This window comes from Lolium rigidum, chromosome 3 (assembly GCF_022539505.1).
Source record: "Lolium rigidum isolate FL_2022 chromosome 3, APGP_CSIRO_Lrig_0.1, whole genome shotgun sequence".
Lineage (NCBI taxonomy): Eukaryota > Viridiplantae > Streptophyta > Magnoliopsida > Poales > Poaceae > Lolium > Lolium rigidum.
Window position 1 is genome coordinate 176,602,783 of NC_061510.1, and position 14,571 is coordinate 176,617,353.

General features: G+C 42.4%; 1 protein-coding gene across 2 annotated transcripts; it reads right to left on the reverse strand.

The window, feature by feature from the left end:
* Positions 1-4,371: 4,371 nt before the first annotated feature.
* On the reverse strand, positions 4,372-9,751 carry LOC124698700 (probable potassium transporter 16). Of its 2 annotated transcripts, XM_047231164.1 has the most exons (10): positions 9,473-9,751; positions 8,504-8,726; positions 8,134-8,385; positions 7,973-8,023; positions 7,172-7,432; positions 6,990-7,042; positions 6,263-6,383; positions 5,913-6,167; positions 5,011-5,810; positions 4,372-4,910 (listed from the first exon to the last, which is right to left on the reverse strand). In XM_047231164.1, the coding sequence occupies exons 1-10, from the start codon at positions 9,620-9,622 to the stop codon at positions 4,656-4,658; spliced, it is 2,421 nt and encodes an 806-aa protein (XP_047087120.1). In that variant the 5' UTR covers positions 9,623-9,751; the 3' UTR covers positions 4,372-4,655. The 2 variants fall into 2 exon arrangements, with proteins under 2 accessions (XP_047087120.1, XP_047087119.1); XM_047231163.1 differs by having other exon boundaries at positions 5,011-6,167.
* Positions 9,752-14,571: the final 4,820 nt, after the last annotated feature.

A 14,571-nucleotide genomic window follows, 5' to 3' on the forward strand; every position in this document is an offset into this window, starting at 1 on the left:
CTCACGCACGAACAGCACGAATAGCCATCGTTCTCGTTTCCTCCACGCACAACACACGCGCAGCGCCGCGCCGCCGCCGCCAATGATGTCTCCTCCGCCGGCCACCTAGCCCTCCCCCTCGCGTCCCAGTCCCACCTCCCTCGTGCCCCACCGTCCATCGCCTCTCCGCCTCTCACCGCACCGTCGACAGCGACATGGACGAACGGAAGCAAAAACCGTTGTCCTCGCTGTATGGCCCGGTGGTGAAGAAGAAGGCCAGCGCCCGCGCCCAGGCCAGCGACATTGTCAACACCCGGATTTTTAAGTCCAGATGCCTATTATGTCATTCATCGCAATCCCAGGATAATGTTGTTGCGAGGCATAATAGTCGAATATCATAGTCATTATTTATTACAAGCCATAATGTCTTACAATCTTGAATCACGTGATTCATCTTACACAAATAGTTGATCTTTCAATCAACAACATACACAAGTTCATACATAGCGGAAGCGTAATAGTAAATGGACTCTCTAGTCCACAGGCCAACATTTGACGTCAGAAACCCCTAGTTGTCGTAGGCGTCCTGCTGGACATCCTCGTGATAGTTCTGTTCATAATTGTACTCTGGCCATTTGAATAGCCAGGGACAAAACCGTAAGTACTTCACGTACTTGCAAACTAATACTAATGTAAAATGCCAACTAAAGGTACTAAGCTCTAGTTTACTTGCATAAGCCAAATTTTAGTTCACAAGCTTAGATCATGTGCTAACTAGCTTAAGTGGGAACATTAGTGTCATTCCCACATCATTGGTTGAACTCCAACAAGTCACCAAGTCACCAATCACATTTACTCAAGTTTTCAAAAATCTGACACCGGAAACTGTATGGCCTTTCCAACCGTCCGTAACCGTGGACACGACTATTCGAATAGATTTAACACTCTGCAGAGGTTGCACACTTGTGCCACAACATTTGATTTCATCCGTTGGAATCACTCCGAGTCACCGTAACACAGTACGCGGATCATCAACCATAACCTTTCACTTACACATCCTAGTATGAGCACCTCTCCCCATGAGCTTGGCCTCCCAGTGAAAACCAACTGTTAACCCGGGAACCGCACGAGGCTTGGCCGTACAATTTCACCTCAATTCACATCCTTTCTCAACAACGGAGGCAGCCTCAGCATAACCGCTATGATGTGTGTTCAGAGGGAACTCATACTAAAACCTATAAACTTCCAGTTAAGCCCTACCCATAATCAGGTATTGTGGGGGTACTCAAAAATTGGAAAGGTATCGCATTCAAACCAATATCAGGTTTTTATCCAAAAATCACCATCTTCTCTTGTTCACAAACAACTTCAAATTCTTCAATGGAATGCTTCATCATTCCAAGGTTTCAAAATCAACCATTTACATGTTCCCATCTAAAGTAGTCAAGTTTTAGTATTTTAGCACTAGCACTAATCATGAGGGGTGCTACATTGCTTTGCTATCTTTACTCATCTAGTAATCTTGTTCTCTAGACCAATTTTATTCCATCCTTTAAAAACACAACAAGTACAACTTGTATAGTGTAAGTATAAGATAGGCTTGTATGAAGAAAGGTAAGAATCATGGTGCTTTGCTCAAGGAGAGCTTTGCACTTTGCAAGAGTATTATCTTGCCTTGGTAGTTCTCTAGGTTTTCTTCTTCGTCTTCTGGGTAGAATTCTCCTTCCTCTTGATAGTCTCCGGTGCTAGCGTCTATATTTGAATACGAGGTATAATCACTAAACAAGCTCAAAAGCTATACTAAACACATCATTACCTCACACAAACTATACTAAGCACACACATAAAATAAGTAGATGCATTGGTGGGGTGACTTGAGGAAAATAATTTCCTCTCATTCATATGTGACAAGTAATTTTCATATGGTGCTTGAGGAATAATTTCCTCTCATTGAAATCTTCTTAAGATTTAATTTCTCAACAATAATTCATGAATTTATGTTGACCCAAGTCAACCATTCATCATCATTATTGAAGAAAATGATTTAAATGAGGTAGACCACCTCATACCATTTAAAAATTCTACAAATGATTTAAATCTCCAAATGTTCATATAGGAGAGTTTGGACCAGGGGTGCAAACATCACATGAATTCATTTGAGACAAAGATTTAAATGAAGTAAAATACTTCATAAGATGTACATAATAGTTTTGGACAATATCACTTAACTAAACTAGCTATATTGTCCATTAACCAAACTAGGGCATGATCATGCAAAGTGACCACACCATTTTCTTGCAGAAACAATTAGTGTAAGTCAAATGTGAGCTATAGGAGTTGGAATTAACTTAATATCTATTTTGGTTGATTTTTAAGAATTAAAAGAAAGTGCAAAAGTCTCTGGCTTGTTCTTTTTGTCACATTATTTCTACAACAGATCTCAAGGTGAGACCAGTGGCAAGTTGTAGAACTTTTCCATAGCTTTCTAACAATATAAAGTTTGTTAAATTTGGCCAAGCCAAACCTCTATGGATTTTCAAAGTTGGAGCCAGTATTGAAATTAAATGGATTTGGAAAATTCAAATTTGAATTACTGGGCTACGCGGGAAAGCTAACTGGGCCGAAATGAAATAAAACAGCCCAAGTCCAGCCCACCACGCGTCCACGCACGCGTGGGCTGTCTGACGGTGGGCTCCACCCGTCAGTCACTCATAACGCCCGAAGCGGTACCAGCGATACGGTGCGTTGGATTAGAACAGGATCGGACGGACGAGCGACATCGTCTTCTCCGACGAGATTGGGTCACTGGCACGGCGGAGGTAGGGGGTCGGAGAGCTTACGGTGGCTCCAGCTAGGGTTGGCAGTATGCGTGACGAAGTTGTGGACGACGGCGAGGCAGCCTGTAGCAGCGGCGTTGCTCGAGGAGGTCCGGATCGTCGGCGATTTAACTGTCGCTTCCGCGGCTCCGATCGTCCAATTGAGGCAGCTCCGGCGACGATTGAGGTGGCTACTGGTGCGAGGAGAAGTGGTGGTGAGAGGGGATCATGGTGGTGTGCTTGGTTTGGTCCGGGGAGGACAATCCGAGCATCGCGTCTCTGAAGCGGCACCCCCCTCCGCCTCGTCGGCTCCCTGCCCACATCGCCGCTGCCGGTCAATGATGATGGAGGACAAGGATGATGCTCTTGCTACAATTTGAACTTTCTCTTATTTTGGTTGTGTTGGACCTTGAAAACTAAGAGAGTGGATGTTACTCCATTTTATTTGTGTTTGAACTTGGAACCTAAGTTGTAACCGTTGTCAATGTCAACTATTATCTAAGACACTATTATCTATCATTGTGTATTTGTGGTTTCTCTTTTGGATATTTTCAGGAATCTTAATTGAGAAAAAATGGACAAGATATGTGGAAGATTGCTTCTAATTTTGAGGTAAACCTGTCTACTCTTGTATCATGATAATATGCTCTAATTATTGATTCTTTTCATGGAATGGATCCTTTCATATGTTAATTGATATGCTCTGCATTTTTTTTGGGAAAATATGAATATATGCATGCTCAATTTGATGTCCAAAGTCTTGAAAACTTGCAAAACTGCTCACTGGCTGTAGCTAGTAGCTAGTACATATACTGGAAGCTCTCTGTTATGTTCCTGGTTGTGTGCTGCTGGGCTCGCGAGCCGGCTCGAGCTGAACCGAGCCAGAGCCAAGCTCGCGCCGAGCCTATTTTACCAGCTCGTGACAGAAACGAGCCAGCTCGAGCCGGGCCAGTTTGGAACGAGCCAAATTGCGGCTCGGACCGAGCCGAGCTCGAGCTGGCTCGTGTCCAGCCTTAGCCGCGGGGTGCTCGGGCACAGCTGGAGATGCAGAGTGCGAGGGCGCGGCGATAGCTACCTATTTTTTTATTCTCTCACCAGAAAGTGGGGCCGCGCATGTATACTGCATCATTTTACCCGAGTGGTATACAGGAAAACACACTGCAGCCGTGGGCCCCCCACAAGTCTCTGGGCCAATCAAATGCCGACTTGAGCCAGGTTCACATACCGCCGGGTTCTGAAAATGCACGCTCCTAGTTGCTACAATGCATGATTATGTGCCAATGGCGTGTCCAATTATACATGCATCCATAACAACTTGGACACAAAAACTTGAGACTTTTGTTGTACTAGAACAACATACCTTGGATACTTTTAGTTTAGGATTAGGCTAGCTCCATCTAAAAGCCAACTGGATTTGCTTAAATATTACCACAATAACTATGAATTTGATGATGCCAATAGGATTACTTCTAATAGTTACTATGAAGTACTCTGTTGCTTAAACATGGTGCACGTTGCACTTCTTACGTTCAGTTTTTTGTACAAACAAAAAAGCAAGTATAGCCTCAGCTGGATATATACATGAACGAGATTGAATTGAATATAACTGACGTTGCCAAAATGTTACAAAACAGATTTAGCACGCCCCAAAGATAATTTCCACTTACCATACCCAACACAAATTTCTTACCGATCTCTCCGTCTATATACAAATAGATGTTCTTCCAGTATGGTGCCTGTTTATTTCTGCCCCATAGAGTTATATGCTCGCACGCTCATCAATCCCATCAACCAACACATGAAGTCTCTCGCATGTATGGTGGCATGGTGCATATCTGCACGTCCTCTTTCTCTGCAAATTCAAATTTCATATGCGATGCAAACCTTGAGCAGTTTCCCCCGTGGAATGGAGAACATCTTCTCTCCTTTCCGAGAGTTCTTCCTGAGAAAGTTGAAGATGTAGTTTACAGCAATCTTCTTAATGAGGTTGGAGTGAGGTTTGGCCACCACTTCAGTCTCCCCAAGTATGTAAACCACACCATTATCCACCTCCCGTTGGATCAGCTTTTGGTCCTCCTCAATCCTTAACATCTCCTCTAGGTTCATCTTGGCCGGCTAGTTTATGTGAAAACAAGTACTATTAGAACCGGTCAATAGTACGAGGTATGCATTGATAAGAGTAATTTGCAGCTGATGCGTGTAATTAAATTGTTACCTGAAATATTCCCAGGCGGCTGCTCATACCAACTTGATGCATTGTGAGTTCAGAGAAGGATTGGATTGGTGTAAGCATCTCCTCGGCATGGATGCCGCTGCCATGCCCCGAGTGTTTTTTGTCCCAAGAAAAGCTATCGATTCGAATGCTAGGGTAGCTCGTCCTTAGTGGCTCGGCTGTGCAGTAGAGGCTGAGGTCCCGGACATAGTATTGGAGGTACTCGACGAGAGTGGCGACGAAGTCATTGGCCGCCTCGAGGGTGTCCCGGTACCCGTACCGAGCAACACACCGGAACACCATGCTCTCCTTAGGCTCGACCTGCCGGAAGAGGAAGCGCTCCGAGACATCGACGTGGGGGATCGGAAGGTGCTTCACCGAGATGAAGACGATGACCGAGTGGACGGTGGGGATCTTCTCGATGAGGTGAGGGAATATGGGAGGAATCCCTTGCACCAGCTCGGTGTAGAAGAGGCCGAGCCCCGGAACCCTCTTCAGGTCGTGGCGCTCCAGAAGAGTCTTCACCTCGTCGGGCGACACGGTGTGCTGGAGCTCGTACTTGTAGCGTTTCACGTGCACATAGTGCCATACCATCATGATCACCATGAGAACGGCCGACATGGCCAAGGGGAAGTAGGGGCCCTGTGTGAACTTGTATAGAACCGCCGATAGGTAGATGGTCTCTGTGGACATGAAGACTGCGAAGAAGAGAGCGATCCACAAGATGTTCACTTTCCACACAAGGAGCATCACGATTGTCATCAACAGTGTTGTGATCACCATCACAAGGGCCACACATATTTCTGTACACAAGTATACGTAGTTTAGTATACTAATTATGTGCTTGTGTTGAGATTTAAAACAATACGTAAAAGGAAAAAAAAAACGCCCATGCATTTTCTTACCATGTGCTTTGGCGATGAAACCAGTTGTCCTGAAGCTTATGGTCACAATAACAGAAGCCACGCAAAGAAAGAAGTTCACTTCAGGGATGTAGAGATGGCCTGAATAGCGGCTTGACGTGTGCAGTATCTTCACCCTTGGGAAGCAGCTGAGCGTTTGTAGATGTGACATGGTCGCAAAGGCGCACGACACCATGGCTTGGCTGCCGATGACTGAAGTGGTAAGCGCTAGGACGAACGTTGGCCAGAACAGAGTGCCTGAAATTATGGGCAAAAGTGCTGTCAGCTAAGTTTCTCATGCAGAACTTGTACAATACAGTATTATTTTTTGAGATGTCTCGTAGATTACATACTTGGAATGGAATTGAAGAAAGCGTTTGGTACATATTGCATGTCCATGTGTTTCCTTAGGTAAGCTGCTTGCCCAATATAACTGAGCAGCACAGATGGTAGTAAGCCAAAGCTAAAGCTCAGCTGAAACATGAGAGAAGTTGTTCAGATCCATCTGCATATATATTATAGGAAAATACTAAGATTTCCTACCATTCAGTATGTACTAGAGAAAACCTCTTCTTGCATTCATATGCCGATGGTCATAAATAAGATAATATACGCCACACTATATGGCATGACAAGTTGATGATCGATAACAGTTTTTTCTTCTACTACCCCATTCTAAAATTGATAACATTCTAGAAAGCTCCAGTCAAACTTCACTACTTTTCAGTTTTCACTACTGGCATATAATAAGGTTGTACACATATTATTTTGATTATCCATTTTTTATTTTTAATCTTAGTAAATTTTTCATGACAGTGTTTTATAGTTCTGCAAGTTGACATACTTAGATATAAAAATATAGCCAAAGTTACATCTCATATACTATGTCCATGTATAAAAACCTCATGGAACATGGGAGTGTATCTTTATAATTTGGGCAGTCAAAGGAAATCTTCCTATCCATCTTTACCGATTCAAGTGAAAGACTTCAAAATTTGATGCAGTCAACGAATCTGTTGCCTAATCTATGCATTATCTCTGAACATAGTATGCATTATCTCTGAACATAGTCTAATTTACCTGAATTGACTTTATGCTGAAGTATCCTAAATCAGCATAGAGGGCTTCTGTGCCTGTCACAAGATAACAACACAGGTAAGCTCGGCAAGTGATATTATCTTATTGTCAATGCAGTATCGACAATATATACTACTTATTACAATGCCATGCTGACTTTGTTTTGTCCCATGATATGAGCCTACCTGTAAAGCAAAGAAGGATTTCACCAAGCGAAACCCATCCTTTCTTCTTGTTTCTTCGAAAATAGTCGATGATGTATTTCGGGTTAAATGCCTTGAGTGTGCCAACATCGTACTTGATCAGGTCATAAATCCCGATCCCAGAGATGAGGAGGAGCCAGATAACAACAATTGGAGCAAACGTGTAACCAATCTTGACGGTCCCGAGGTGCTGCACCGCGAAGAAAGCCACCAAAATCCCCACTGTGATCCATACTACTTGATCTGTTCAGAAGTAACCAAATTATAAAAGGTCGTTATAGCTAGACAAAGATTTTGAACTGAATTATAAAAAATTAATTTGCAAAATCATCTTGAAAGTTGGTCAAAGTCATTTCTTCCCAGATTCTTGGGATCTTGTTGCTGGTTTTTTAACTCTACCAACGGTCAGCACTGGGCTGGTTTTCAAAGTCTTATGTCAGGGTAGAGCTGGTATATATAAAACAATGAAGACTAGTTATTCGCTAAACGTGGAGAGGAATTAATGACCAGTTGAAACAGTCAGCAATTGCAACTATAATTGGTTTAAACTGAACTGTCACGATTCGGAATTGTCCACAAGGCGAACGTGGTCTGAGAGATACGTGGTGTGATATGGGAGAAGCAGTACCATATAGGGCAGGCTATAGCTTCCCGTTAATTAGCTGGCAAGTAACCATGTTGGTGTTGCACATTTTTCCATTTAAAATCCCCAGGTTTGTCTGATTACGTAATTCGATTGAAATAGGGAACAAAATGCAGGTGACATATTTCTGTATTTTGTACCTGTCGTCAGATTAGGCGATCTCAGTTTGAGGCCGTTGACCGCTGACAGTACTGAAACATTCCACAAGCAAGAGTTACATTAAACAATATTATGAATAACAAAACTGAAGACCACGGAATTTTAAACAAAATATACATTCATCGGACAGAAGAGTACTTACCGGAGATGGAAGGGGTTAGAATGCTGTCGCTGATGGCGAGCGCGGTGGCGAAGATGGTGAGGAAGAAGAGCGTAAGCTTTGCTGGTTTGCTGGCCTCCAGCAGATTCTTCATCCACTGCGCTCTCCTAAATGGTGCCGACGGCTTTCTGTGACGGCTGGAGCTTGAAACGAGCTCATCCTCGGCCTGCTGGTTGGGGATGAGGGCCACCCTTGCGTAGCGCGAGATGAGCGAGTAGAGAGCAAAAGTCCCACCTAAGAATGAATAATTGGAGACAATTCGCATCATGTTATTTCGACCGAGTTTCCAAACTGATCGACAATCATCAAATTAACGTTCAAGAATATGTGTATCAGTAATAAGGCGACCCACCTTCGCCGTCGTCGTTGGCGTATAGGGCGATGAAGATGATCTTGATCAGGGCGAAGAGCAGGAAGCTGTAGATGATGAGGGAGAGGACGCCGAGGACGTCGTCCTCATGGCCGATGCCGTACTTGAAGGTGTTGGAGTAGACGTAGAGCGGCGACGTGCCGAGGTCGGCGTAGAGGATCCCCACGCACTGGAACCCCAGCCGCAACGTCCGCAGCCAGCTATCCTGTAACGTTGACAATTTCAGACTTGCAAACAAGTCAATGGAAACTGTTGACTTGGATCGACGTAAAGAAGGTCTGCATAGAAGCTAGCGCCGATAAATGTAGGAACAACTTGCTAAGTCCATGTTTCCCACTAGGTAACTAGCTAGTCGCGCTCGCGTGTAGCAAATAACGTACGGCACGTTTACTTGTTATGTTCGTGGTCAGAAAGAGCAGTGGGAACGTCCTGCTGCCTGCGTCTTCTCTCGAGCACCATGCTCGGCAAAACGCTAGCTCGCTCCTTCCATCTCGACCCAACCTCATCTCGGGTCGAAGCCCTTGGTAATAAGATATCTTGTGCCCAATTTAACGGTATGTTTTCTTGTCGATCATCGGTCGCATATTGTCGGCCGTGGGTTCAGTTCTAGAGCAGCATGATGCACGGGGCAGCGCGAGTCGAGAAGGAGGAGGTTGTTGCTCCCTCCAATCCATAATTCTTCTCGTGGTTTTCGTTCAAATTTGATCTAAAACCACGATAAAAAATTATGAAACGGATGGAGTACGTCTGATCGATGGGGCTGCAGCAGAGGTTGAGAAAACGACGGCGGTTCGATCGATCGATGTGCCAGAACCCAAGGAGCAGGTGTGCCAGGCCCGGTGGAGAGGGGTAGGAGTACTACACTACTACTCGAGAAATTCACGGACTTGCATGATGAGGAATCCTAACAAGCAAAGCTAATGCTAAAGGTGTTCATATGTGTATACTTACCCGTCCAGCATGGTGGCCGCCGTGTGCTGGTCTGGTGGCGTCGAGGTAGAGGGAGTCCTGCCGCTGGACGTCCACCGGCTGCACCGGCACCTCAAGATCGCCGCTGTAGGGCACGATCTCCTGGTTACTTCTTCCACTAGACATTGCCATCTCCCTCCCTCTCCTGCGGGCGGTGCTGTTATTTTTTCTAGTGTCGCAGCTCTTACTACCTCAAGGCTGACACCGCTTTACTCTGCCATTTATAAGCAGCTCGCTCGTGTGCGTAACTGCGTATGTGGGTGGCTTGTTGCTTACGTCCCACTTTGAGCTCTGCTTATACTGCCTTTTATAAGCAAATACAGCTTGTACTGACTTGTCGTTGCACAGCAAGCTCGGAAAGTTCTCGTTTATTTTTATATATTTATTATAATTCAGTCGTCTCCCCCGAATCAGGCGGTATGTATACATACATATTCGCTGGCTGCTTTTGCGTGCTAGCTTCCTGCAACAGCTTACTAGCCACACACGTCGATCGATCGTCAATCTTGACTTACTCGACGACTCATTAATTCAGCCTGAAAGTCACGGCGTGCTATGCATCGGCCGACGCCAGCGCAGGGCGACGTGGCGATCAATCCACGGAGGTGCCCATAGCGCTCGCGCGCCGACTTTCATCCCAGCCCGTCTCGTGTACCGATCCATCCTTGTCAGTCTAGCTATTACGTTGCCAGGTTCAACGTATAAAGTCTTATCTTTTGGCACTATGGAGAGGTTGGACTGAAGATACCGCGTGCTATTTCGATGGTCCAATTATGGAATTGATTTTTGGTAGGTGCTTCACAAAATAACCTATTATTGGCACTTAGAAAATAAAAAAAAGTGGATTTCACTTTTTACACTCTAGTTATGCATTTGTGACACTAATTACCATCCCGAATAAAAATTCATGTAGATTACCTATTTTAAAAGCTTTAGACCCTTGTTTTCTAATGTGTGCTTATTGGGCAAGGTGTTAGGTCACTGGTAGAAAAAGAGCCTATCTCCCGATTGGTAAGGGCCTTTAGTCCCGGTTTTGGAACCGGGACTAACCATTCGGGACTAAAGGCACTCCCAAACCGGGACTAAAGGTCCCACCACGTGGGCTTCTAACGCGCGTCGAGAAAAATGAACTTTATTTCTAATTATTTTTCGCTCCCTTTTTTCATTCGGGATGGTAATTTGTGACACTAATTACCATCCCAAATGAAAATTCATGTAGAGTACCCATTTTAAAAGCTTTAGACCCTTGTTTTCTAATGTATGCTCATTGGGCAAGGTGTTAGGTCACTCGTAGAAAAAGGACCTATAATTCCGGTTGGTAAGGGCCTTTAGTCCCGGTTTTGGAATCGGGACTAACCATTCGGGACTAAAGACCCTCCCCTTTAGTCCCGGTTGTAAAACAAACCGGGACTAAAGGTCCCGCCACGTGGGCTTCTGGTGCGCGTCGAGAAAAATGAACTTTATTTCTAATTATTTTTCGCTCCCTCTTTTTTCCTATTTTTTTATAGAATTTCTAGTATTTCAGTTATTTGACTAGTTTAGTCTCTAAATATACTTAATCTCTAGTCAAATTACTTACCCGTAGTCAAACTTCCCGCTCGGTCACCCATCCTCCCACTGCTTCAGCACTAGCATGCTTAACTTCCAAGTTCCTTTCCGTCCCGCTTCCAAGTGCTTCGCGCGCATGTTGCTGATAGTAGTATCATATCAATCCTATTAACATATTGGTCGATGTCACACTTTTTCATTTTTGAATTACAGATAATTCTTTTAATAAACAAAACTAATGATATAATAATAATCTTATAATTTTTTAATTCTTTTAAATATTAAATTTTTATTTCAATTTATTTTTATTTTTTTAATATTTTTTGTGCCAAACGTGAAAATTTGAAAATCATAAAATTAGCCAACTTTATGGTTAAGTAATAGTAATTTTTATGCAGGATGGAATTATTTAATTTTAAATTAAAAAATATAAAATACTAAATTTATGGCAAAAACTAAAATCTTCCTACTTTCATATTTTCATTTGGAATTTTGAGAATCTAAAAATTAGCTAACCAGGTTCCCACGATCATTTTGATATATTATACCTTTTTTCCGACATCGTATGCAAAAGTAAATGCCATTTTACCTTTTTCTAAACTTTTCTTGCAAAAAAAGTCGAAATTCAAATTTGTTAATTTTTCCTAATAGTAGGTTGTATAGCATGAATGAATATCAAAAGATTTATTTTTTGAATTTTCTATCATTTTCTTTTATATTGTACAGTGCTAAAAAAGGCGATCCACGAGGGGGATGTCGAGGTGCGTGGGAAGCCAAAAAACCTAAAAATCGTTTAGTCCCGATTGGTAAAGCGAACCGGGACTAAAGGGTAGACCTTTAGTCCCGGTTGGTAACATGAACCAGGATTAAAGGTTTTTGCCCCGAAGGCAGCCTGCCGCCACCCTTTTAGTCCCGGATCGTAATACCAACCGGGACTAAAGGTTCCAAACGAACGAGGACTAAAGGCTTTCGAGGATAAACCGGGACCGATGCCCTCCATTAGTCCCGGTTCGTTTTTAAACCGGGACTATAGCTCCTAGGGGTGCTGGACAAAAGGCATGTTTTCTACTAGTGGGTCATGACAAGGATGCAAAAATACCAAAAGGATATTGAGTAATGGAACATATGGATTAAAGAAGTTTGGACACAATAGTCCATGATGCCCTCCGATATTTACATATTTTTTCGCCTCACATCGAAGTATCATGTCTATCCTATCTAACAATAACAACCAAAATGCTAATTTAGGGCTAATCCGTGTTTAATGCCTCTTAAATGTGATATGTTGGTAGAAGTTCCACTAAATGAGGTAATATGTATCACAAATACACAATTATAGGGTAAAATGTGGAATTCACTCAATAAAAAATTTATTTTCTATGCAAGGAAAATAAAAACCCTAATATCAACATTTCTTGCCATGCCAAGATACACATTTGCATAATATGGGGTCATTTGAACAAGCTGTACCGCGATTTGATTATGACCCAGCTATCGAAAAAGCACTAAAGTGGAACATGCCATCGGCATAGCCCTATGTTTTCAAGCGTCCGTCAACAGGATGGCACCAACGCAACATGTCTGCGAGTTATGACCGACGGTACCCCTTGTCATAGCTCTAGCTATGCCGATGGCCAAGCTACGACGATGGTTTTTATCAACCGTAGGCATCAAAGGCCTATGACATCGGCCCTCACACAGGACCGTCGACAGCTCCCCGTTTTACTTTAGTGAGTACTCCATTCAATATATTATCTCACGTTGCGGGTCCATTAAAAATCTAGATTGGCTTCACGTGTGTGCTGCGCCCGTGGATATGCCTACCCCGGCCGTTGGATTACAAGCCTGCGGTTAACAAGTACGGCATACGTTAATTTATTTTTTGAAATGGAAGTCGAACTCCTCGCGCCTCTGCATCAAAATGATGCACGCAAACTTACTACTTAGGAAAAGAGACACGCCCACTTATGAAAAGTTGGGATCGAATTTTGGTAAGTATTGTGTGGGAACAAAAATACCCACTTATCACTTTGAGTGCGATGATTCGAGGAGAGTAATTTGATTACACACCACTTCTAATCAACTCCAGAGATGCAACCATGTGGGCAATATTAAATCTCACTTTTCATTTGAACTATCATGGTTGCGTCGAGATGGTTTTATGACATGGTAAAAAAAAATGGAACTCTATTCATTTTGGTAATAATCCGGTAGAAAATGGCAGCATAAAACTATACATCTTAGGTAATTTCTACGGCGTTGTCTTGAAAACATAAGTGGCTTCTATCAAAACAAAATAAGAAATATTTCTTCTTTTGATCGATGAGCTCGATACCGAAGTTGAATCGATTCCTCTAAGCGTAGCCGAGGGGGTTGCAAATACGGAAGCCTATGACTATCTTGCTAAACATAGGCGCGAAGTGGAGACCAATTGGGTTTAACTTGCAAAGGTGAAGCATGTTCAAGAGGGTGACAATAACACGAAGTATTTTTACCTAATAGCTAACCAAAAAAATAGAAAGAAGAGAAAAATATTCTAGTTAGAATAGGATTAAGGAACTATAGTTGGAGAGGTTAATTTAGAAGTCCTTGGTACTGAATATTATATGAAATTGTTGGAGGCACCGGACCCGAATAATTTCTCGGTGTGATTGAGGAGTATAATGATGATATTCCAAAGTTATGAGATGTGGAGAATGGTATAATAACTATTTAATTTTCTAAGAAGGAAGTATTGGAGGCCATATCTCAAATGGAACACAATAAAACTCTGTTTAGACGGTTTCCTTGCTGAGTTTTATCAATGGTTCTGGGATGTGATCAAATCTGATCTAATGGAAATGTTTCCACAATTGCAATTTGGTTATTTGCCTTTGTTTTAATTGAATATTAGTGTCACTACATTTCCGCCAAAAAAAGAGGATCCCTCTTGAATTGAACAATATAGGCAAATATTTCCATTGAATGCTAGTTTAAAATATTTACGAATGTTGGAACTAATAGTATTACGGCTATTATGTTGCGAGATTCAACATATGAACTCTATCTTTGGCGATATGGATAGGTTGGACTAACGCTACCCTGGTCTACTTGTGGATGTACAAATCATTTTTTCTCATAGGTGTAGATATACCCACTAGTCAAAAATTATATTTCAAAATGTTCGAATTGTTTGAAAGAAATATTCGGTCGTACACTTCTAAGGGTACTTTTACCCTACGTGTGTTTTCTTCAATTAATAAAAACTCTATCGACTAATATTTCCATTAAGTTTATACGAAGGAATATTCTATAGGTAATTTTTGTATTACATTTATTGGATTCAAGTGTGGATGCCATGAAGATAATGATATACCTTAAATATTGGCATCAAGATCATAGATTTGAGGAGGATAATATGATATGAATAAGAATAATAAATGAAGATGGAGTTCTTGTGTGAAATTCAATTTGGCCGTGCTCTAACTTATGTGTTAAGAAATGAATGATTAAGATATTACGATAGAGCACGAAGAGATACAAGATAACTTGAG